This window comes from Leopardus geoffroyi, chromosome A3 (assembly GCF_018350155.1).
Source record: "Leopardus geoffroyi isolate Oge1 chromosome A3, O.geoffroyi_Oge1_pat1.0, whole genome shotgun sequence".
Lineage (NCBI taxonomy): Eukaryota > Metazoa > Chordata > Mammalia > Carnivora > Felidae > Leopardus > Leopardus geoffroyi.
In genome coordinates, this window is record NC_059336.1 from 16,845,100 (window position 1) to 16,870,462 (window position 25,363).

At 50.0% G+C, this 25,363-nt stretch overlaps 2 protein-coding genes across 9 annotated transcripts in view; both read right to left on the minus strand.

Annotated features, from left to right (window-relative positions):
• Positions 1-22,417, minus strand: SGK2 (serum/glucocorticoid regulated kinase 2). 7 transcript variants are annotated; one of them, XR_006703162.1, is made up of 16 exons: positions 19,661-20,763; positions 18,823-18,882; positions 17,286-17,530; positions 16,021-16,080; positions 15,461-15,510; positions 14,876-14,933; positions 14,589-14,672; positions 13,548-13,679; positions 12,376-12,488; positions 12,040-12,076; positions 10,968-11,054; positions 8,263-8,358; positions 7,223-7,378; positions 5,133-5,222; positions 1,444-1,698; positions 1-395 (listed from the first exon to the last, which is right to left on the minus strand). XR_006703162.1 is itself a non-coding variant. In XM_045444543.1 (15 exons), the coding sequence occupies exons 3-14, from the start codon at positions 16,054-16,056 to the stop codon at positions 1,534-1,536; spliced, it is 1,101 nt and encodes a 366-aa protein (XP_045300499.1). In that variant the 5' UTR covers positions 16,057-16,080; positions 17,286-17,530; positions 22,234-22,417; the 3' UTR covers positions 1-395; positions 1,499-1,533. The 7 variants fall into 7 exon arrangements, 6 of the variants coding, with proteins under 6 accessions (XP_045300499.1, XP_045300497.1, XP_045300494.1 ...); XM_045444543.1 differs by lacking the exons at positions 18,823-18,882; positions 19,661-20,763 and adding an exon at positions 22,234-22,417 and having other exon boundaries at positions 1,499-1,698; positions 13,548-13,676; XM_045444541.1 differs by lacking the exons at positions 18,823-18,882; positions 19,661-20,763 and adding an exon at positions 22,234-22,413 and having other exon boundaries at positions 1,499-1,698; positions 17,286-17,452.
• A 2,056-nt stretch (positions 22,418-24,473) lies between these two features.
• Positions 24,474-25,363, minus strand: part of L3MBTL1 (L3MBTL histone methyl-lysine binding protein 1) — a 40,252-nt gene continuing 39,362 nt past the window's right edge. For both annotated transcript variants that reach the window (XM_045444550.1, XM_045444551.1), the window contains exon 23: positions 24,474-24,828. In XM_045444550.1, coding sequence (XP_045300506.1) covers positions 24,753-24,828 — 76 coding nt within the window. In that variant the 3' untranslated portion in view covers positions 24,474-24,752. The remainder of the gene's footprint in view (positions 24,829-25,363) is intronic.

Below are 25,363 nucleotides of genomic sequence, written 5' to 3' on the forward strand. Positions count from 1 at the left end.
TAGTTTTTCTACATTTTTATTTTCTGTCTTGGTGAAAATTTTGTGATTTTACAGTCTTACAACACATGGAACCATTATGTGTTTCACAACCCATAGTGGGTTGTATACTTGTGACAGTACTATCATGTTTCCAACAATTACACTCTGTTGCTTTTTGCTTTGGGAAGTTGGGGAAATTTTGGCCACTGCCACATCTTGTTCCACACACTTGTCAAATAACAGACACTGCTATGATGGAAATCAAATCAGAGTGTTTCAAAGTTCTCAGCACATGCCAAAGGGTAATGGTAACTCTTCCTGACCCAGCTTAGATCTCCAGTAGGTCTGTGTTAGTGTCGTAGGTGTGTTTTCCATGATCTTCCAGCTTCATCCCCCATTATTCCTGGGGCAGGGAGCTGGGCAAACACAAATGGAAGAGCAAGAGTGAGATTAACAGGAAAAGACAATAAAACTGCCAGCACACACTGATGTTAAAGTTGTCTCCTTGTCCACAAGCCAAAAACCTAGTAAGCCTACCCTGAAACAGCCGATGAAACACAGGTTTGGGAGCGGGGGCAGGGAAGACTACTTTGCCACTGAAATAAGGCAGCATGATCCATCCTACTCAGTTTTGTGAGTACTGTTGCCGTAGCTACCACATAAAAGCTTCTAGTCCCTCCCTTGAGTCAAACTCTGGCACAGGTGCATCCCTGGGCCACATGCCTGGCCCCAGCAGTAGAGGAGGCTGGGACAGTCAGTATCTAGCATTTTTAGCTACTGTAAGTAGAGGTAATTATTGCCCCCTCATAAAGGCGTATTAGCTAGGACATTCCCTGAATATAGGAAAGGGTTCAGATGCCAGGCAGACAAACCTAATAATAAATGTCCAATACCATCCACAACAAAGAAAGATACCATCAAAAGAGAAAAATAAGAGCATGTTGGGTGATCGCCTATAGTCTTATTACATTTCTGTCATTTTACACATTGAGTTAAAGATCCAAACACCAAGAGGTCCTTTGGTAGAGAGATCCTGGTTGCCTACTGAACATTTCTCCCTTCTCCCTTAGTATCAGAGCCCTATGTTTTTAGGGGTAGTAATGTACCTAGCTAATAAACCATATATCCCAGCCTCCATTACAAGTAGGAGTGGGTGGCTAATGAGCTGAAGCCATTGGTTGGGGCTTCTGGGGAAGCTCCCTAAAGGTGCTGTTTTGCTCTTCTCTCCTTGCCTCCTTTTTCCCTGCCCAGGACACAGAAGCAGTGGCTAGAGCGCCAGTAACCACTTTGTATCAATGCAGCAATCCTGATACTGGAAGCCAATTGCCAAGGATGGCAGAGAAGAGATACAGAAAGCCTCTTAGTATCTGATGACCTGTCGAACCAGCAGCCTTGGACTACCTAATAACATTCCTCATTCATATGCTGGAAACATATATGTAACCTTATTTAAGCCATTGTTACTTTGAGTCTCTGTTACTAGCAGCTGAAGGTAAGGAAGGCAAGTCCTTAGGGGTACCAGCTGTCTTCAGTGGTTACACGAGTGCTTCTCTTCTAGTAGTCCAAGATGGCATCATCCTCTGGTGCATAGGAAAATCCCAGGAATGCACTTGAGGCCCCAGAGCTGCTGGCCACAGTGTCGGGAGTGCAGCCAATGGACTTTGACACAACTTCCTGGGTGAACTCTGGGTCAAAGTGTTTCAAGTCAGCAGGTCCTGCCTGTGAATATAAACCAATGGTGAGATGGGAACACTAGGGTCAGAGCCGCCAAAGGAACCCATGAGCCCTGAGAGAGATGTTAGGCCTCCCCTCTGAATGCCTTGCGGACACCCATCTTTAGCTATCACTTACCCATGTGTTTACATTAATCATTTTATTCCACATGGTCCACTAACCACATATCAATTCCTCTAACCTCCTGGCACCCTGCCTGTTTCACATCAACCCTCAGACAAGTCTAGTCAACATACACTTACTGACTGTCTATCAGCCACTATTCATGGCACTGGGGACACAGAGGAACAAAATAGAGTGGGCCCCGGCTCTCATGGAGCCTATATTATGCAGAGGGTAGGAGGATTGATAATAAGCATGTACACAAATAGACAAATAGACAACCTGGGTTGTTGACAGGCCTTATGAAGAAGATAGAATAGGGTAATATGGTAGAGAGTGACTGGCTGCTTTCACCGTTTTGGAGGAAGACCTGTGTATGAGATTGTAGAAATGGTCACAAATCCTGCATTTGCCATCCAGAGGTAGAGTCCATCTCTCCATACTTATAATATGGGTTAGCCATGTGACTTGTTTGGGGCAATCTGTTACCAGATGTGGTTCAAGCAATGGTTTGAAAGATGCACATTGGGAGTTGTTCTCTCTTGCAGCACTTGGAACCCCGGGCCACCTCCTGAACAAGCCCAGGCCAGGCTGCTGGACTACGAGAGGCCTTAGAAGGAGAACCCAGTCTCCCCAGCTGCTGGCCAACTCCCAGGCATTTGAGTGAGGCACCTCTAAACCACTGACATGAGAGAGTGCAGCAGAGACTAGCTGGCCTGGCCCAGGCCAAAAAAACTCACCCAACCAACCCAGAGAATTGGGGCAAAATACAAAATTGTTGTTTTAAGTCACGTAGTTTGGGGGTGACTTGTTAGGCAGCATGAGCTAACCAAATTAGTCTCTTTGTGAAGAAGGCACAGTGTGTGGAGAATGCTAGGCCACCCGGGTTTTCCGAAGTAAGCAGGTGAACGGGTGGAAGGGTGTACGTATGTGCTTGAGTGTGCAAGCCTTAGGTTGCAGAACCAAATAGACCATGATTTCCAGCTTCTTTAAAAGGCGACCAGGCACGGCGGTCTCAGTTCAGGGCTGAGAGTTCCAAGACCAGAGTGTAGATCCTGGCCCTGGCTCTTGTTAGCTGTGTGGTCCTAGACAAGACAGACATTATCTGTTTTCTACAAATGATATCGATGCTAAAGATACTTATCCAAGTCCTCACGGAGATGGGTAGGTGGCAGAACCAGGAATCCACACCCAGCGTGTCTTACTTTAAAGTCTATTCACTGCATTCTGTTACCTCCCTGTCTAGTATTTTTTATATTGGTCTCTCTCCAGGGTGTATGTTCAATATTATCCTCCAGGTCTTTTTTACATTCCCAGATAAAGAAATTTTTCAGGTACCTGGACTGAGCATAACCTATCTGACAACCACTGTCAAGAATCTGGAGCTCAAAGATACGTTCATGAGCGGGTAATTGACGAAAGGCCAGGTGTAAATAGCCAGTTCACACTGCAGTGTTGACATATGCAAACTACATGGATGGAAAGGGCTTGACTCTATTGGACACCGCAGGTGGCTGAGAGACCCTCCAATGTCCGCTTCGAATGAGGCTCCTTTCATGCATACTACCACTGCTAATTAACATTCAAACACTAACTGCATTCACTATAAATCAAAGAAATAGAAGTTAAAACAATATGAGATACCATTTTTTACTTAACAAATTTGCGAAGTTAAAAGCAATGAACTGCACATGTTGCAGAGACAGACAAGAATCCTCCAGCAGACGCTGCTGGCAGGAAGCTGATTCTCCTCCCCACCACACAGTTAAAGCAGTAGGAATCAAGAGCCTAAACAGTTATGAATCAAGAACCAAAGGGCTCCTGGCTGGCTCAGTCTGTGGAGTGTTGACTCTTGATCTTGGGGTTGTAAGTTCAAGCCCCATGTTGGGTGTAGAGATTACTTAAAAAAAAAAAAAAAAAAAAAAAAAAAAAAAAAAAAAAAAAAAAGGAGCCTAAAAGTGTTCACATACTTTGACCTGGCAATTCCCCATCTGAAATCCATCTTAAGGGAATAATCAGAACTCTGAGCAAAGATACATGCTTAAAGAGGCACCTGCATGGCTCAGTGAGTTAAGCATCTGACTTCGGCTCAGGTCATGATCTCATGGTTCGTGGGTTTGAGCCCTGCATTGGGCTCTGTGCTGACAGCTCAGAGCCTGGAGCCTGTTTTGGATTCTGCCCCAATGCAATGTTTTGGATTCTCCCTCTCTCTCTGCCCCTCCCCCACTTGTGCTCTGTCTCTCTCTCTCTCTCTCAAAAATAAATATTAAAAAAATTTTTTTAAAGATACACACTTAAAGGTGTTCATCAGTACATTATGATAAAGAAAGAATGGTAGTAACATAAAGCTCACCATTAGGAGCATGGTTGGATAGATTGTTACTTACCAACATAGGGTTTAAATATTATGTAGCCATTTAAAATAATACTTATAAAAGTTTTACATGATTTGGGGAAATAATGACATAGTTTTTAGCAGGAAAGAAAAAGTAAGGGGAGAAGATACCTCTATGTATAAAGTATGACCTGTGTAAGAAACACAGAAAAAGACTGTAGGGAACACGTCAGCAGTAGTTTCGGGCAGTGAGATAATAAGCTTTTCCTCCCTGTTGCCTTAAACTCTGTTTTATATATTTGCTACAATAAATACATGTCGTTTTTATTATCAGGAGAAAAAAGGTTAAAGACAGAAAAAGACATTTTTATAGGGCTTGGTTCTGTCTGGGTGTGACAGACCACTTTCTTTCTTTCTTTCTTTTTGAGGTTTAAAAAATGTTTTATTTATTTATTTTGAGAGTGGGGGAGGGGCAGGGGGGAGGGAGAAATCCAAGCAGGCTCCACGCTGTCAGCGCGGAGCCCAACACAGGGCTCAATCTCACGACGGTGAGATCATGACCTGAGCTATCAAGAGTCAGATGCTTAATGGACTGAGCCACCCAGGCGCCCTGAGATTTTATTTTTAAGTAATCTCTACACCCAGCATGGGGCTTGAACCTACAACCCTGAGATCAAGAGTCACACTCTCTTCTACTGAGCCAGTCAGGTGCCCCCAGAGAGTGCTTTAAACAGCAATGAGGGTTATTGGTGTTGAAAATGAAGGAAGGGCTGTGTGGCTCATCACACAGAGCTGGACTGGAAGTCGGGACTTCTGGGTTTTGGAACCAGTTCTGCCTCTAATTCACCATGTGGTCTCAGACATATCATTGAGCCTCTTGGGCCCTTGGTTTTACCACCTGTAGAAAGAGGGTTGGTCCAGATACCCTCCAAGCTCCCATTAGCCCTGGGAATCCAGAATCTGGAACATGGTGACCTCTTACCACATTTGGGTTGAAGGGTGGAGTCAGCCTCTTGTGGTACAGGTCATCCCAGTTTATGGGGCTGAAGAATACATGGTTCTTTATCTCAAGCTGCAGGAAGAAGGTGCTGATCAGTGTTCCCCATAGCACCCCTCTCCACCACCCACCCCCATGTCCCAGATCTCCAACTCTACTGGCAGCTGGCTGTCAAGCCATAAAACCTTTATTGGGAACGTAACCTGCACTTCCGGCTGGTTTCCTGGGACAAAGGGGTGTTTTGTAGCCAGGCCTCTTCTCTCATCTAGAACCCAAACCCTTCTCCCCCAGAGCATTTGTTTATGCACAATTATTTACTGAGCACCTACTCTGTGCCAGCACCATGGTATGCTTTGGAGGTATGTCCATGAGTAAGATAGCAGAACCTGCCCTTGGGGTTCCCAGGGGCTCTTGCAACCCCACCCACCTGCCTCAGTGCATCTTGATTCTTCTAGAATACAAACCAAAGGAAAAGATTACATCAAGTCCGTAAGGAAGGTTAAGGAAGTAAAGCCCCAAGAAAAGCTACAGTTTCCCGGAGACCCAGAATTTAAGACTCAGCCTTGGGCATGAATCACTACTTCTTTCCTAATCTAAGCCAATGTCAGCATCAAGTGCCTCCTATCCCAGCAGGACCCTCTCTCGATCTGTGTTTTGCAAGGAATGATTCTCCAGCTCCCTACACCACACCCTCCCCACCCTGTGGACTTGTTAAAAAGCCAGATCCATGATATACTGAGTACCCAAGAAACAGATAACACTGGTTGCCTTTAAACTAAGGAATTGAGTCACTAGAGGAACTTTTTCTGAATATCCTTTGAATTATGATCTATGTGAATATACACCTTATTTGAAAAATCATACATATTTTTTAAGATGCAAATTTCCACCTGGAAGAAGGGGAACAGTGTTCATCAAAGTCTCCCTTTTTAAGCTGGCCAGGGATGGGTAGACAAATGCCCTAAAGATTGTTACGCTTCACAGCATCTGGCATGTGGGGTACAAATGCTTAAAAAGCACTTACTATGTGCCAGGCACTGGCCTAAGTGCTTTGTATATATTAATTCACGTGATCTTTGTAGCAGGTATGAGCTAGTTGCCATTATTGCCAGTGGGGAAACTGAGGCTTAAAAAGAGAAGTTTGCCCAAGGCTCTACAACCAGTAAGGACTAGTAAGGTGGAGGAGGGATCTGAACCCAGGTAGTCTGTCTCATAGTCTGTGCATCGCAACCACTCTGCCAGAAAGAGAAAGCAAACTTCCAGGGAGAAATGCACTGTGGTCTTTCTCTTATAAATTCAAACGGTCTTTGGTTGACTCGAGAATGTAAGATTATTTTTTAAGTGCTACTTTAATGAAAAAAAAAATCATGAACTCATTGCAGGAATGGACAAATTATTCATCTCTATATCCTGAGTGCCCAGCCTGGCACTGGCACAAAACAAGTCCAGTCCTCTCTCTGCACAGAAGCCAGAGGAATTTCTTAAAACTGAAATTGGGTCTTACCACACCCCTATTCAAAATCCCCTAAAGTGTACTATGCTTCTTGTTTCTGCCACAGGACCTTTGCACATGCTGTGCCCTGTGTCTGGGATGCCTCCTCTCAGCTCTCTGCATGAGTGGTTCCTCTCATCCTTCAAGTCTCAACTTAATTGTTACCTCCTCAGAGTGGACCTCCCTCACCATGCCAGTGTGAATTCACTCCCTCTCATTATCGTCTATCTTGCTTCATTTACTTCCTGGTACTTGTCACACTCCACAATAATTATACACCATGATGTTTGTTGTCTGCCCCCCCCCCACCCCAACTTAATAAAGCCAAGGACCCAGCCCATTGAATCCCTAGCACCTAGCTTGATGTCTGGTGCATAGTAGGTGCTCAGTAAACATTGGCTGAATAAAAGAACCAAACTAAAGGAAGTAATTAAGCAGCAGTAGCTGTGAATTTCCAGAGGAAGGAGTTAGCAGTGCCTGGTTTTAGAGGGCAGCTGGATGCACACCACTGTGCTTCTCAGCCGCTTCTGCAGGATGCTGAGTGCCCTGTCAGGGGCCAGTGGTCCACTGGCAGTTCACCTACAAAGTCTGATTTGGAGCCCAGCCGCTGCCTCTGGTCCTTGTGGAGAAGGCCTTGCAGGAGGTCGCAGGCGGCCACCGTCTGGCCCCCTGGGATATGTAGCGGCTGGTACAGAATATTCTCATACATCTGGGACACGTCTTGGCTGTAGAAGGGTGGCTGGTGAGAGAGAGAGAGAAGCTGGTGGCTCATCCACACCAAAGCGGGGGGAAGGTCTCAGGGAGAGTTGGAGCAAAGCCAGATAATGGAAAGATTTAGCCAGACTGCGTGTTGTGCAATGGCTCACATGGCAGATCGGAGAGAGACAGAGACCTCTGGGCTTCTGGCTGCTGGGAAGGCTGAGAAGGGACCTCCCGGGAGCCTGCCCCATCCCACCTCTCTTACCCCCTCTTGTGCACCAACTCTGCACTTTGCAAAGTTAACACTTCCCCCCTTGTCATTCCGGCCCACACCTCACAGCCGTCTCTGAAGGCAAGCAGTAATTTGTCGATGAAAACACAAGGCTCAGAGAGATCAAGCCACATGGCCAGGAAAAGAGCCAGCCCCAAAATGTGCCCAGAGCCCACTCTTTCCTGGTGCTCTCCACCCCCACCTCCTCCACTGGCTCTTCTTTGTCCTGACTCCACAGAGCCCCGAGCTCTGTTGACAAAGCCGCCCGCCCCGAGCAATGCCTGCGCTAGGGTGAGTCTACCCAAGCCTCCAACTAAGCAGGCAGCTTAGGATGGGGCCCAGGGCTGGCTCCACAAACTACCATCCTTGGGATCTTTCTGGGCCTCTTTCCCTCTCTGTACATAAGAACAGCTCCATTTCCTATAGTGGCAGCCTCCAAAGGCTGTTTCAAGGTGCCAAAGTGTGTGTGTTGTAAAGCGCTGAACTAACATTACTGAAAAATATACATAATCCTCACATCATCTTTTTTAGCTTGGAGTAGAGAGCAAGCGCTCTTTCGGTTCCCTGAGGAGCCTGAATGGCCACACAAGGCAGAGACCCACCCCCAAGGGACCGAGCCACAGGTCCCTTGCAGATGTTTACACCCTACTCACCAGGCCTTGCAGCATCTCGTAGAGAACTGCCCCCAAGCACCACCAGTCCACCGCCCGGTCATAAGGCTCTTTACGGAGCACTTCTGGAGCCAAGTACTATTGAGAAGAAACATACGTTATCTAAAGACACTCAGCCTCAGTCTCCCCATTTGTTTTATTTTTATTTAAAAAAAAAATTTTATTTTTTATATGTTTATTTCTTTTTGAGAGAGAGAGAGAGAGAGAGAAATGCAGCACAAGCAGGGGAAGGGCAGAGAGAGGGGGAGACAGAATCCAAAGCAGGCTCCAGGCTCTCAGCGGTCAGCACAGAGCCTGATGTGGGCCTCGAACTCACGAGCCATGAGATCACTACCTGAGCTGAAGTAGGATGCTTAACCCACTGAGCCACTCAGGGGCCCCTCAGACTCCCCATTTGCAAACAAGGCACTGGGAAGAAAAGATCACCAAGGGTTGCTCCTGCTGTGATATTCACCTGGCTGTGTGCATATGTTCATTCAGCATCCATTTGTCAAAGGCTTCCTCTGTGTATGACCCTTTGCCAACGTGCTGGGGACATAGGGAAGATCAGGCAGGACTGCCTTGTACAGTTGTATATGTTGTGCACCATACAAAAGTACTAGCCAAAAGGAGACAGGGGGATGCAAGCCTGGCTGTGATCAACTCACCAAGCCATAACCCTAGTATAGGGCTATATCTGGCAACTTTATTAATATTTAATGGGGTAACTTTTTCTAGTGAATCTGCCCAAGGGGGTGCCTTTATCTAATTTGCACAAAGCATCCAGTCGGTGTCCTGGGAATAGGAAAGCCCTGTGAGTACTCACAGTGCATTGGGGAGACTAATGGTAAAGTGTTAGTAAACATGGCACGTGCTTGTACTGGAAACTGTAGTAACAGAGAGATAGATAGGAATCAGGAAAAAAAAGGTGACACTTGAGTTCATATTGACAGATGAATGTATGTCACAGAGCTGTGCCTTCCAATGAGAAGAGGACCTGAGGCATGACAGTGTTTTCTGCCAAACCCAAGGGCTTGGCGACCTCTTAGCCTGACATCTCTGCCATGAGGAAAGGGACAGCAACAGACAAAGCCATTTTGAGAGACTGTGTGGGTCTGGGAAGGGCAGACAAATATAGGGCTCATTTAACCTACTAGAACCTTGATTTCCTCCTCCATAAAATGGGGTTCCAGGATCTCTCTTTTAAGGTTATGTGCTAATCTGTGTGGAATATGGTACATGTGTAGGCCTTAAACAGTGGTTGCAATTATCGTTACTCTTGTCTATGCTTTCTGGCATCACAGCAGGGGCTGAGTTATGGAAGAGATGACATGTTGGGGCCACATGTCTCCTGCACAAGCCAGGGTATCATATGCCCTGCTCCTCGCCGCTGACAATGTCCAAGGAAGGGATGGCTGGGCTGTCAGGCTTTGGGACACCAGCTCTGTCCAGAAGACATCCTGCCATATACAAACACAGACAATGGCTCCTGCTCGGAGTAGTCACCTGTCCATCAGCTGTCCCAAAACCAAATGGAGGAAGCCCAGCTGAGATCTGAGATCCAGATTTTCAAGCATATGGAGAACAATAGAGCCGCTAAAGTCTTGTCACATGTCCCATCAGGAGGAGCTTCTGCCCTGCGGCCTCTGCCTTCTAGCCCCCACCCAGATATCTGTCAACTGGGAAGTCCTTTGCATCCCAGGTCCAAGGGTGGGAGTTCAAGGAAAGATTTTAACCCCAAGGCTACAGGGAGGCCTTGGCAGGACAGATACACATGTAGGAGCTACTGCTGAGACCCACAAATTTGAGCCCTCCAGGTTCTTGGTGGCTGGCAGAGGGAGACAGACCAGTGTTTTACATTCCCAAGTCCTGATCTTAACTGTCAGGCCAAGCCCTCCCGCTCCAGATGGCCCTCACCCTGTGGGGCAGTGCTGTCCCATACGGCAGCCACTTTTTACATGTGGCTCCCAAACACTTGAAATGAGGCTGATTTTAGCTGAGGTGGATTGAAAGTGTAAAGTATGCTCTGGATTTCAAAGACTTAGTTAGAAAAAAGAAATAAATGATCTCAACAATTTTATATTGATTGTATGTTAAAATGACAATATTTTGTATATATTGGGTTAATGAAAACGTACTACTAAAATGCATTCCATCTGTTTCGTTTTACTTTTTATTTTTTTTAAATGTTTTTTTTTTTTTTTAGAGAGAGAGAGGGTGTGAGAGCACACACAAGTGGGGAAGGGGCAAAGAGAGAGGGAGGGAGAGAATCCCAAGTAGGCTCCATGCTGTCAGCGCAGAGCTCAATACCATGAACTGTGAGATCATGACCTGAGCCGCGATCAAGAGTTGGACACTTAACCGACTGAGCCACCCAGGTGCCCTTCTTTTTACTTTTTTAATGTGGCTACTGGAAAACTTTACATTGACTATATGGTTTGCATGGCTATTTCTATTTCTATAGGTCTGCATTGCTACAGAGCTTCACCACCTGCTGGCCGGGGCCCAGCAGCCCCCTGAGCTGGTGCTGCCGTTACACAGATGAGGAAACCAAGGCAGAGTGCACAGCCAGATCAGGGCAAGGGCTTGGGTGAAAGGCGTGAGCATTCTTCCGCCCCTGCCCAGTGTAACCTGTTGGTTCTAAGCAGGAGTTGAGGCTCAACCACTTATGACTTGACCTCTGACCTCCCCTACAAGGTTTGGCTTACCTCGGGGGTGCCACAGAACGTGGATGTGGTCTCCTCGGGCTCTACACCCTCCTTGCAGAGGCCAAAATCCGTCAGTACCACATGTCCCTGCAGGGGAGGGGCAGGAGAGTGGTCTAAGCTCAAGGTATGGTCAGGCCTAACCCCAAAGCCCAGGTAGTATACCCCAGGCCAGCAGCTACGGAGACTTATGCCTCTGGCACTGGCTATATGTTCCACTGGATGCCAGGAGCAATACAAGGGGCAAGGTGGGGAGATAGCATTCCACTGTCTGCTCCCAATTTATCACAGACTCAGCCATGCTCTACAACAATGGCAGCCCCATGAATGTCCTTGCTGGAGGGGTCTGGTGGTGGCAGCTGCCCTGACAGAGGGCTGGAGACTCAGAAAGCAACTGGGCAGCTGGGCAGGAGAGTGGCTGGTGGAGGGTGTGGAGACAGTGGGTAGCGTGGGACTCTGCTCAGATCCCGTCTTTAGGGACTGTCATGCCCTTCCCCTCCCCCTGCCCCCCGACTGGTGGGACACTGCCTTCTCTCAAAGTTATGCCCCTCCCAAGGGGCAATCCACACCCAATGACAGGTCAATGCAGGGACATAAAAGCCCAGCCTCCTCGCCTTAATTTGGAACAGTTCCAAAGAGTTGTCCCAGCTGGGGCCCTCGCCACCCCTGTAAGATCACCTGAGGCCTCCTCATCTGCAACCACAATGCAGGTGGGCTTCCACCTCTATCCAAACTTGCCTCCTCACCCCCTTAAAACTGAATCTCCTAGAGCATTCCCCAGTAACCATCTGCATTCAACACTCCATCTGTTTCCAGGGAACCCAGTCTAGGACATGGAGAGACTACAAAATCCAAGAGCCTCCACTTGGCTCCACTCTGGCTCGTACAGACCTCATATACACACACATGCACATGCGCATGCGATGTACACTTACATGCGTGTGCACGCACATGGGTACACATGCACACATACTTGAATGCATCCCTACCCATATGCACGCACGTACAATGCATGCATGCACACTTGTAAGCACATAGCACACATGTGCACCTATGCACACACACATACACCAACCTGGCAGTCCAAGAGAATGTTCTCTGGTTTCAGGTCCCTACAGAAAACAAGAGGAAAGAGCACTGTAATGTCTCAACCACTTAGTGAGGAGAGTTGGGACTCTAGAGTCCTGGTGGGAGGACTATTCACGGAGGCTCACAAACATGTAGAGGGGGAGACCAAGGAGAATGGGCACTTGATCCTAGAAAGGAGGATCCCTACTCCCACTGCTGAGCCATCCTCCTCAGACAGAGGACCAAGTTCACTGGCGTTTCATCGGGACCTAGGGGTCCACACACCCCCTGGCATTTGCAGCAGACAGCCCAGGCCTGGCTCTGAGCCACAGGCAGGCCTCACCTGTAAATGATGTTGAGGGAGTGCAGGTAGCCAATGGCACTGGCCACCTCGGCGGCGTAGAACCGGGCCCGGGGCTCCAGGAACCGGCGCTCCCGCTGCAGGTGGAAGAAGAGCTGGAGGGGGAGGAGGTGCATGAGAAGGCCTCTAGGTGGGGGGCTCCAGCTCCTAGAGTGCAGGGTGGGGGGCAGCTGGCCAAGTCACCCCCTCTGTGAGCTGCAATGTACTCAGATGAAAAAGAACATGCTGGCCCCCACCCCATACCGTAGTTGTGTGTGTCCAAAGGGTCAGCAGGAGAGACTAATTCACATGGATTGACAGGTGCTGGGTTCCAGGCTCCAAGCCAGAACCCTTCACAACTCTTAGCTCATTTAATCCTCATGACTACCTTCCAGGTATCAAATATGATGCCAGTTTCACCTAAGAGGAAAGTGGGAGGGGCCAGGTGACTTGTCCAAGGTCATGTAGCTCATAACTGACAGAGCTGCCATTTGAACCTGGGTCATTCAAAGATGTGTTTTTCCTCCCACGTGGGCAGTGAGATTATTATAGCTGTCAAACTGAGCCCAGCCTAGATCTGTCCATGGGCCAATTGCTTTGGTCTGTTTTGCTGGCCTAGAAAGGCCTTAGCTGCACCAGGGGACTTAGGGATGCAAAGCAAAACCTCTCCTCTTTGGTATCAGGCCAAAAGTCATGAGGTCACACAGACAACATCTGGGGTCACTTGCTCAGAGAGACAGAGTGAAGTCCAGGATGGAGCCCAGTTTATCCCAGCTGTGCTTCTGGGTGACCAGGTGACCTCAGGTCTCAATTTACCACAGGGACCACCCCCACCCAGTGGCCTGTGGTATAAAATGGGGACACTGGAAATCTTGACCACAGAGTTCCACTAACACTGACTTTGCCCAGGTGCCCTGAAGAGTGTCTAGGCAGCTTTGCGTGGGGCAGTCAAGAAATGCTCACGGCTGGGAGCCAGACAGACTTGCATTCAAATCCTGGCTCTGCTAGGTACAGCAGGCTGGGTGGCCTTGAGCAAGTGAGTTACCTCCCAAGCCTCGGTTTCTTCAGCTACAAAATGGGTCTGTTGTAAGGATGAGGTGAGATCATTCCAGAACCTGATACACAATGGGCATGTCAGAGCCAGCCCAGGGGAGGCTCCCTGTGGGCCCACCCACCTCTCCCCCGTTGACATAGTCAAGCACAAAGTAGAGCTTCTCGGGCGTCTGGAAGGAGTAGCGTAGGCCCACAAGGAAGGGGTGCTGCACGCTCTTCAGAAGCACGCTGCGCTCCGCCATGATGTGGTTCTGCTGTGGGGTCATAGACAGGGGCCCATGTGAAAACCCAGCACAACCCCTTCTACCCTGGCACCGCCCACACAGCCTCACTGGTGGGGGTTGCCGGGCCCAGGGCCTTCTCATGCCCCTGCTCAAATAACGGCTGTGGTTCCTTATTCCCCTCAGAGCCAGGCTCCTTGCCTACTAGCCAGGATTCTAAATGGATTAGCCTCATTCCCAGCCACAGCACGTAGGTACAGCTCCAGCCCCAGGAGTCAGAAACCCCTGCTGCCCTCCTCTGGGTGATAAGGAAAGTGTATGTGATTACTACGTTCATGCTTTTGTTCATGCTGTTTTCCCTGCCTGGACGTCCTCTTTTCAGACCATCAGAATCCTATGTTCAAGGCCAGCTGCCAGGCCACCTCCTTCGCAAAGACCTCCCCCATCTGCCCTCTTGATGTCCTTGTTATCATTAATTCCCTCGCCCAAGTCCTCTGATTGATATTCAAGCCTCTCTCAGGGCCTGTTCTATCCCCCTCATGGGGTTGGCATTAAAGAGACTCAAGTCAGCTGAAGCATCTAGAACTCCAGGATGGCTGTGGCTTTGAGGGGCCTTTGGAGGGTATCAAGTGTGCCCCCAACACTGCACAGATAGGGAGACTGGCACCTAGACAGGGTGGAGGACTGCCACGGAGCCCTGAATTCCCCAGGCAAAGGCAGAGGGCTGGGACCTTCCTTCTGAAGGTCCTAGGGGTGAGTCGATTGACTTGCCCTCCTTGAGAAAGGTCAGTGCCCTCAGCACCACCTGGCTGCCCCCTGCGATGACCACCGCTGCGCCCAGCTCCATGGGTCCTTCAGAGTTGGCACCCAAGAGCCTGGGAAACCACCTTAGCCTGGGAACAAGAAGCAGGAGGGGAAATGCCCGTGTGCAAGCTTGGATACCTCTTTCTTCTGTAAGATGGACTTTTTCTGCAGCACCTTCACTGCGTAGAACATCCCGTCAGACTTGCGCTTGGCCAGTAGCACCTGAGCAGAAGCACAAATGCAAGGCCCCACAGGGGACCTACTCCTCTGAACTTCTTATTTCTCAGGATCCCCCAGTTCTGGCCCCACATCCATGATTCTGCAGGCTGTGAGCTCCCTCTTTGCACATGCAAGTGACAGGCAGAGGGTGGAGGAGGTCAGGGAAGGGAAGACCCCAGGCCTCCCAGCCTCACTGTGTCACTCACCTTGCCATAGCTCCCTTTGCCAATGACTTTCAGGAAGTCAAAGTCGGTGGGCCGGGCACTGGGGGAGGGGAAAACAACACGGGTCAGTGTTTGTGAATTTGGGAAACCGGCTCCTGAGATCATATCCAGGCTTCTTTTTAACTTTGAAGCTGGGGAACAGAGGGCGCTTTCCAAGAGCCAAGCCTCCTCACCACTGAAGCGTGCCATGATCTCCCAGCCAAAAGGGCTTCGAGGACAGGCCCCTGCCCCTGGGGATCCAGTCAAGCAACCCACAGGCAAGTTAGGGAGAAAACCAGACACAACTGTATAGAAGACAAGGGATCTGGCCCCCAAAGCCCGAGAAGGGCCTGAAGGGTGGGGAGCTGCTAACAATGCAGACTTTGGGGTGCATTTCAGGCACAGGGCTCATCATGGGCAAAGGCTTGGGAAGTAGTGGGAGATAAAGCAGGGGGACAGTCCTGGGTCCCAGATGGCAGAGGGTCTTGGCAATAGACCAGAGAACTTGGATTTTATTCTCAAGGAGAAGGGAGCCAGGTACGAGGAGAGCCAAGGAGGAAGAAAGTTGCTTGAGAGACCAGAACTTACTTTGGGTTGGCTGAAGGCCCCAGGTTGACATTCCCATTGGCCCTTGAGGGCTAAAGATATTTACAGAAAAGTTATTAAGATCATCAGGGACTGTGTTAGGATCCTCTGCACCTCCCGTTCCTCTGGCCTAGGCCCTGCTCCCTTCTCTACAGGCCTGCTTCCTTCCTTCTTTCCACTCGCCTACCAACCCATCCACCATCTCACCTGCTCCTCCTAACAGCCTTGGGAGGCTGCTGACTATTGTGCCAATTATGAGGGTGAGGAAACTGAGACCCTGAGAAAAGCCATCCAAGGACTTACAGGCAGCTCCACTGGCATTAGAATCCAGGGGTCTTCAGGGCCAATTGTGTATCCCATCTTCTTCTTGAATCTCTTGCCCAACTCTATGCCCTACTTGCCCTGCAAATTAGCCCATTTTCATGAGCTCACAGTGACCCCTGTTGGCCCCCCAGTCCTGCTCTGTGTTGGCCCACCAGGATGGCCTGTGCGTCCTCAGGCTTCCTCCAGTGTGGGAAGAAGTGAGCCCCTGGTGGTGGGTGGGGGAACCAAGACTCACTCACCTGAGGACTGGGGCTGCCCACCGGGCTAGAGTCCATTCTGTAACCGTGATCAGGTGGGTTCTGGGGGCACAAGGGGAACCAGATATGAGAGAGCTGTTGTTGGGGAAGGAGCATGACCTGTCTAGAGTTTCAGGCACCGCTGCACTGTCCACCCCTCCCTGGCCCTGTGCACCTGCCATAGTCTGAGCATCTCTTACCCGAGGCCAGTGCCCCCTGCATGGGAAAAGAACTGAGGTGCCCTGGGCCCAGCATCTCTAATCAAACATCTCAAGAGAGAGCCAGGGAGAATGGCCCAGGGTATCCCTCCCAAGCTGAATCTTTTCAAGGGCTGGGGACAGCCAGGACAGTAAGATCCCTGTGAGCCAGGGCAGATCCAGAAGTCTAGGATGGCCAGGGCTGGAAGGACCCTTGCAGAGCATAAAGTCCCAACCCTTGCCCCCCTTTCACAGGTGGGGAACCTGAGGTCTAGAAAGGGGTTCGCCTGGGGCTACACAGTTTGTGAGCGGCAGGCTGGGCTCCCCAGTCTCCCAGACAGGCATGTTGTGACCCCAAATTCCTGTGGACACTCTGGGCTGGGATCTGTGTCATATTGACTATTATCTCCCTGCCACAAGGACTTCTACCTAATGCCCCTGGAATGCCAGCTGCCCTGGGGGCCTTGGGCCTGAGCCATGAAGAGACCCAAGCCTGGCTAGTGTCTGTTTGAAATCAAATAGTGAAGAGTGTGACCATCTGGTCTAGGCAGCTAGGAGCACAGTGTTTTCCTGCCCCCTGGCCTGCAAGGTGAAGGAGGCTGGTGTGCCCAGGCCCTGGCTCAGGATGCCCAGTGCTCCACAGACTCACCCCTGTTTGGAAGGCCAAGGCCAAGAACCCAGATGCTCATGGAGGCTGCCTGCTACTGTATATCCCAAGACCCCAGCCTTGACCCACTGTGGGGCCTGGGCTGCAGCTTAGCTTCTCTGGGTAGAAACCACCCATCTTTACAAGGCAGGATCCTACAGCAACCACCCCATGGCCTTCTTGGGAGCTGATGAAGTGACCACAGGGGAAAGGAGGGAATTGCCCAGCCCAGGCTGCTCCAAGAGGCCCAACCTTGTGGGGCCCTGAGAGAACAAGCCGGAGAACTGCCTGAGAAATGTAGCCTGGCTTCAGCCAGTGCCCCAGGGTTCGGGCTCCCCCAGGGGGCCCACCACACCGCCACACCCTGTCCTGGGCTGACCCTGTAGGCCCCTTTGCCAGGCCCTGGCCTCTCCAGCCCCACGTACCTGCACAGCCTGAGGAGAGGCCCCGGAGGGAACCAGCAGTTGGAGCCGGAGGACAGGCAGTGGACAAGAGAGCCTCTCTCTGTTCTCCCAACAAGGGCCCAAGTGTCTGTGCCTGGCGCCGGCCCTGCCCCAGCGCCCAGCTCAGAACTCCCAGCAGCAGTAGAGGGCTGTTGATGTCACATGGGATCCAGCAGTGCTTAAGATGAGACCAGAGACCTCTGTTCCCTCAGGGACATCGCCTCTCCCTGGAGGGTGGGTGGAAGGGTGTGGGCAACAGCTGTAGGAATGCCCTGCTGACGCTTGGGGCTTTTTAGAATGCGTTTGTGTGGGGGTCAGGCTGTGTGTGTGGTGTGCGTGAGTGTGTGTACAGGTGTTTCATGCATCGATGTGCTTCAGTGTGTCTGGTGTATCTGCGTGTCCCTGCACGTGAAGGCTTTTGTGTTAGTGTGTCTGAGTCTATGTGTAGACTACTGCATGTGCTCTGCTTATTAGTGTGCATCAATGTGACTGTGTATTTAATCTTGTCAGTGTGTCTGTGCATCTGTAACTGTGTTCTCTGTGTGTGTATCGATGGGCTTCTGTGTAGTGAGTCAACATGTCGGTGTCAGTGTGTATCTTTATATATGTTGATGTGTTGTATGTATGTGTGTGAGTGTGAGTCTGTGTGTGTGTCTGCAGATGAGTATAGGTGTCAATGCATGTGTATGACTGCATGTGTAATCACATGTGTATTTATAGGCTATTGTGTGTCTGTTCATATTGGTTTATATTAGTGAGTGTGTGTGTGTGTGTGTGTGTGTGTGTGTGTGTGTGTGTGTGTGGACTTGTCTGTAAGAAGACATGCTCCCTGGGGCCTACCCAGGCCTGGTGCAGACAGGCCATCATAAGGTTCCAGAGACCTCAATCATGGCAGCTGAGAGCTCTTTGCCTCCTGAGAATCTACAGATATTTCAGAGCATAGGTATCTGGCTCAGTGCAGCTGGCCTTGGTCTTTGCCGAACACTTGGCCATTTGGGCCCTTCCTTGCTGGCTGCTCCAGGACTCTGGCCTACTGTCTCCAGGGCAGGACAGGTCGGCCCAGAGCTCTCCAGCTTTGTGAGCGATAAGAAGCAGGGTCCCAGTCAGCACCCTGGCTCATGAAGGCCTGGCTGCATGGTGCAGTCATTAGGTACTCGTGGGGTCCCTTCCTCTCCCCAGGAGATCCTGAGGGTTGTTCTGAGGAATGAAAGAGTTGACAGGGCCCGACCCAGACCCTGCCTTTCTGGAACTTTCTGTGTGGCAACCATATGCTACACTTAAGCCTCTGTGATTCACCACAGTGGAGGAATCCATAGGCTGGGGCTAAGAAGGTTGGACAGAAAGGGACCTGAGCCCAATGGCCTCGGCGGTTCTCTCTGGGCTCCGAAGAGCAGGGGACATGAGGGTGGCAGCAAAGAAAGCCAGAGTGAACAATATCAGAGTCTTCCATCTTTCAACCACACAGAAATGTTGAACCAATACACAGATGGGCAGGATGTCATGTTGACAAAACACATACCCAGAACAAGGACACTTCTTCTCTGTAACAAGACACTGATGAGGCCTTTATTCAGCAGCACTGTTTTAGAACAGGAGAAGAATAGTGACCATAATCATAACTGAAATGCCCGGCTCAGAGCACGTCAGAAGACCCGCTGGCTGTAAAACTCCCTCTCTTGACCTTACGTCCCTCTCCAGACACAGTTCTGCTTCTCTGTTCTCCTTTCCAGTTAAATTCCTCGAAAGAGTTGTCTGGACTCAGTTTACACTCCTTCTTTTCTCTCTTGAACCCATTCCAAAGAGGCTTTAATCCCAGCACTTCACCAAAGCAGCGGGCCCGTGACCCCCGCATTCCAGAGCCAGTGGTGGCACACTGGTCTTCCCACTTGGCTTTGGGATCGCCTGGTTTTCCTTCCACCTCACCTCTTTCTCCATCTCTTCTGCTGGATTTGTCTCCTCTTTTGCCACTGGCCTATCCCCATAGTCCCCAGATCTCTATCTATACTTGTTTCTGAGTCAATCACAACCAGTTTCATGGCTTTAAGTACCAGCTATACACTCGACAATTCGCAAACTTGTCTCCCTAGTTCCGACTCTCTCCTGCACTAAATCTGGGTTTATATCTCTAACTGCTCCCTCAGCAGCTCACTAGTTGGGTCCCTGGAGGCACCTCACTCGTAACACATCCAAAACAAGAGTCCTGGCTCACATCTCTTCCACTCGGCCCCACCCTGCTCCTCTGTCAGTCTTCCATCTACCACCTGCTCAAAAGTTCAAGCTGGCAACTTGGAGTTCAATCTAGAAATATGGCACCCTCACCCACCTCCAGTCCACCATGAATCCCCATGAGACTCTACCTTCAAATTAAATCCAGAAAGCACCGCTACTCGCCAGTTCTGCTGCAACCTCCCTGTCTGAGCCACGGTCACCACTTGGCGTAGACTATTGCAAAAGCTTCCCTACTGTCTCCTGACGTTTATCTTTACCCTCTACAATCTTTCTCCACCCAACTCCAGAGAGCCACTTAAAAAAAAAAAAATCTAAGTGGATCACATGAGCTGGCTGCTCGAAAACTCTGGTTGCTTCTGGTCACACCTAGGATTAAAATCCAAAGTCTACCATGGTCTGCAAGATTCCATGAGACCTAGCTCCTATCACCCTCTCCACCTTGGTTCCCATGCTCTCCCTGTCACTACACTCCAGCCTCTCTGGCTTTCTTGCTGTCTCTCAAACACACAGAGTGCCCTCTGGCCTCCTGCCCCTGGCATTTACTTTCCACTCTGTCTAGAATGCTTTTCCCCCAGACTTCTGCATGGCTAGGCTTCCACTAATATCCCAGAGGCCTCTGCTCAAATGTCACCTCTCAGAGAGGCCTTTTCTGAGATTATGAGTGACTGAATACCCTGGTTTGTCTGGGACTAAGGGTTTCCTGGGATATGAGACTCTCAATGCTAAAGTTAGTACAGCTCTGGCAAACCAGGATGGCTGGTCACTGTACAACCCTACTCCCACCCACTCTTGATCCACTTTTTCTGCTTTGTGTTTTATTTTATAACACGTACCATGCTGACACCTTATCATCAACTCTTTGTTTTCCGTCTTAAACTAGAACATTGGCTCTATGAGGGCAAAGACCTTTCTTGTTCACTGTTGAATCCCCAGCACCTAGATAAGGACCAGCAATATGATCGGTGCTCAGTACGTATTTAACTAATGAATCAGGAATGAGCTGATAAGATCGATTATAGTACATGTATAAGGTGGACAATTACCCAATTGAAAAATAATAGCTAAGGCTTTGTAAACCAAAACAGGAATATGTGTGTCATACAATGTCAAGCAAAAAAGGACTTTTCAAAATGATAGGTATATCAGGGATACCATCTTTATAAGAATGTGGGGCACCTGGGTGGCTCAGCGGGTTGAGCGTCTGATTTTGGCTCAGGTCATGATCTCGTGGTTCATGGGTTTGAGCCTCGTGTTGGGCTCTGTGCTGACAGCTCAGAGCCTGGAGCCTACTTTGGATTCTGTGTCTCCCTCTCTCTGTTTCCCTCCCCTGCTTGTGTTCTGTCTGTCTGTCTCTCTCTCTCAAGAATAAATGAACATTAAAAAAATTTAAAAAAAAAAAGAAAGGAAAGACATGCATGCACAGATACATTTGTGCGTAGCCACCAAAAAAGGCTAGAGGGTTGTGACCCAAGGGGACAGTGGGTTAGGCTAATTTTTGTATTTGTACCTTTGTGTAAAATGTCTCAAGGTGTTGCTGGTCACTTAATATTGCAGCACTAAGGCCTGGGGAGAACTCTGACATGTGCACTTCCCACCACACTCCCATTGCCTTGACTGGTACTCACACCTGTGCAGCTCTCAGCCTATGGCTGCTATCACTCCTGCAGCATAGTCTTCTGATTGTCTGGCCAGGGGCTGGGCATCAATACCTTCTCCTGACTATTCAGACCTATAGAGACCCCTGGGAACTCCCAGGGTGTGGCCCAAGTCCCTCCCTGAGCCCCACAAGCCCGCCCCTTCCTTCTAAGTGCCCCAGCCTAGACTTGCATGCCTCTGTCCCACCAGCTCATGGACCTGCTCACTCGTCCTTGGGCCTGCTGGACACAGTGAGGGTGGGGGTCACACAGTTCCCTGTCCTTGGTGCACTGCTTTGACTGTTCTGGTCTTCTCGGCTAGCCCTTTGCATTCAGCCTCATATGCTTTCCCCAAAAGTCTTGCCAGATCATCCCCTGGCCCCGATCCCATAAACTCTTGTCCCCTTCTTTGGGCCCACTGCTGTTATTACACTTGTCTTCATTCTGCTGGAATTTATTCATTTACATGCCCGCCTGCCCAGTGCATACCAATGACATACCAATAACAGTGCAACCAAGTGCCAGCTTGGTCTTATTTTGTTCCCACAGCACCAGGGGTTAGAAACCATCATTATCCCTGTTTTGAGGAGGAGGAAACTGAGGCATGGAGAGGTGAAGTGGCTTGATCGAGACCCCTAGCTAGTAAAGGATCTAACTGGAATTTGAGCCTAAGTAGTCTGACTCCAAAGCCTGTGTCCTGGAATTTCAGGAAGAAGTTAGGAATTTAGAAGAGGAAGGCATGGACTTAGAGGGAAGGAAGTGAGGGTATAAGGGATTAGTTAGGAAGAAAGGAAATCGGGTGGCCCAGGAGGCAGAGAGGTAGTTGAGAGGGAAGGAAGGAAAGGAGAGAGGGGAGAAGCTAGGAAGGAAGGAAATTAGGAGAGAAGAGAGGAAGGCAGGGACAGTTAGGAAAGAAAAAGGAAGGAAGGGAATTAGGAAAGACGGTGTTAGGAAGGAAAGGGAGGAAACTGGTAGCCAGAAAGGAAAGGAGCCAGGTACCTTGTGTGTCAGCTTGGCAGCCCAGCAGGCTGGCAGGCAGGGGTCCTGCTCATGCCTGAGCCTCTCACCTGAAAACTCTGGGTCCAAGCTCAGGTCCTGGGGAGCAGTTCTGGGCACAGCTCTGCCTTCCTGTCTCTCGGCATGGTCCCTCTGACCTGAAACCCAGTCCTGACTTGCCGGACAACCTTCCCAGCCTGGAGCGACCTGTCACCCACTCGCTTGGCTCCCAAACCAGCGGGGAGCTGGCTGCAGGGCCTTTCGGTTACTAATTAACTCTGGACCTGAATCAAGATGCCCAGCTGTACCCACTGGCTTCTAGACAGGCCCTGCCCCAGGGACCCTCTGAACTTTTAAGAGCTACTGCACAATTCAAGTTGTGTGACCTTGGGCGAGTGACTCCAGCTCCCTGAGCCTCATGTGGATTGATGAGGATCCTGTGTGTCCTGCCTCACAGGGAGGGTCTCTGAGGTCCCTTGCCACATGGTCACATTTGTGTTCTCTGAAATGGCCCCCAGGTTCAGCCCAAATGCTAGTCTCCCACATAACCTTCCCTGACTCCACCAGCTAAATCACATCTCCTTTCCCTTAGTGCCTGGAGGACTGGCCATTGAAAGGGCTTGTCTCACACAACTGTCCTCTCCACCTCTTCCTGGAAGGGGACCACCAGCCTCTGCAGTTAGCCCGTCCCCAGACACCTCTGGGGATGGACGGCTCATTCCATCCTGAGCCAGCCTCATTGCCTGAAGACTCTGGCACACCCTCATGCTGAGCCAAAGTCTGCTGCCCAGAGCTCACCTGCTCTGGCACCGCTCGGGGAACCGTCCTGGGAAGAGAACTGCAGCTGAGCTGAGCCCCATGCTCCACTCTGCCCTTTGGAGACCCGAGGCTCAGGAACCAGGGCTCAGCCTCCCCAGCTTGCATGGAAGGAAGGCTTTGTCCTTGTTCATCTGCAGCTGCCCAGACTGAGGGTTCTAACTCAGGGCAGGGGCAGGGCCTGGCCCGCTGCACAGGTGAGAAAAGTTCTGCCCGGTGAGCCCTCCTCAGTTGGCAACTCAGGGTCTGTCATGCAGCTTCCTCCATTGCCTTTTCATTAGCATGTCAGCAACTTCTAACTCACTCTAGCGCCTGAAGGCCCGGCTGCTCTGATGTGCCCTGGGGTGGCCCTGCGTGCCCTAGTCCCCACCGTCAGCAGCACACACAGCACCAAGCGTCCAGCCTCCGCCCAAACAGGGGCCGTGGCTTGCCCACATGCCAGGAGCAAATCAGGGCCGAGCCCTGGGTCCTGCCCCCTTCCTGAGTGGCCCTGCTTCAGCTCCACCAGGCTCCTCCTCCCTCTGCATTCCCAAAGCTGGTTTTTAACAACCCCACACGATGGTTCTGCATAAACCGTTTTGAAAAATTCCAGCATATAGAACATGGAATAAAGTGAAATCTTCTCTTCTAACCCATCTTTAATCTCATTTCCAAAGTAACTGCTGTAAACTAAATGGTGACCACCCTTTTGGACCTTTGTCTACAACCTATATATCTTATACTAGTTTTCCCAGAAAAACAGGCCATACTATACATATGCATAGCAACTCACTTTTTCTCACACACATCTTTCCATGTCAACACATAAGAGATTTGGGGCACCTGGGTGGCTCAATCGGTTGAGTGTCTGACTTCGGCCCAGGTCATGATCTCACGGTCTGTGGGTTCGAGCCCTGCATCGGGCTCTGCGCTGACAGCTCAGAGCCTGGAGCCTGCTTCCAATTCTGTGTCTCCCCTTCTTCTCTGCCTCTCCCCCGCTCATGCTCTGTCTCTCCCTCTGTCTCTCTCTGCCTCTCTCTGTCTCTCTCTCTCTGTCAAAAATAAACATTAAAAAATTAAAAAAAAAAAAAAGAGATTCAGTTGTTTTTTTAAAAAAAACCCATCTGCCTCACATTGTATAATGTAGGATTAATTTCTGTATCCCTGTTCCCTATTTACCGTTTCTTTGCTGTTGGACATTTAAGCTGCTACCAATTTCACAATAATTCTAACAAGGCCGTGGAGAACACGGACGTGTTAATGTCCTGTGGCCTTGCACTCCTGTTTCTGTCTGATAAACTCCTGTCCAGGGGGAGGGCTGCGTTCATTTTGACCTATCTACCAAATTCGTGTAAAAAGCTGGGCCAACTGACATGGCTATCAGCAGTGCTTCCACTTGCCTTTCCCTCCCCGATGCTGCAGAAAATAGCCAGGCCACTCCTGCAGCAATGCCACCGCAGGGGTGCATCTCTTCTCTGTCCTCCTCCTCCTCCTTCCCCTGACACCCTCCTTGTCCCCTCCTCTCCCTCTGGCTGGCCAGACTCTGTCGTTTGGGTATGAAGGCCAAAGACATGTTTTCAGGAATGAGAAGGGGAGCCAAAGACTGAACCAATGGGAACCCACGTCCATGGATATTCCCTCCACTTTGACGTTCCTCAGCCCATTTTTCTGTGCTTCCTCGGCCCCCACCCACACTCCTACCACTTCTTCCACCTGCACACACCCTTTCTCTCACCTGCAGGTTCATCCACAGGCAGAGGGGATAAGGGCCACGGGATTCGTAGGGAAAAATCTGTCACTCACATGAGCTGGGCACAGGACCTTTGGGCCAGTGTTCACACATAGTCCAGAGAGGGGCCCCAGGTTTCTTTCTGAAAAAAAGATTTTTAGAAATGGATGAATGTACAAAAGTTTAAAAAAATCAAATAGGACAGGCGCTTGGGTGGCACAGTCATTAAACATCTGACTTTGGCTCAGGTCATGATCTCACGGTTCTTGAGTTCAAGTCCCACATCAGGTGAGCTCAAGTCCCACATCAGGTGAGCACAAGCCCTGCTTCGGGTGAGCCCCACTTCTCTCTCTCTCTCTCTCTCTCACTCACTCGCTTTGTCTCTGCCCCTCGCTCTCTTGCACCCTCCCTTCTCCCCCACTCCCCCCAAATCAAATAGGACTATGAGGTGGATAATGAAAAAGATCAGGTCCTTTCCCACTCCTCAACTTTTTAAAAAGCTGCTTCCTTGGGAATTGATCTCCATGTGTCTAAATAGCATGATTATCCTGCTATTCCTCCAATTATGATTTAAAAAATTATCGAGTGGACTCCTTTCTACTACGGAACGAGAACCTTTAGATCTCACCCATCCAAACTCACGCTTCTGCTTTTCCTAAAGTTAATTAATACTACCT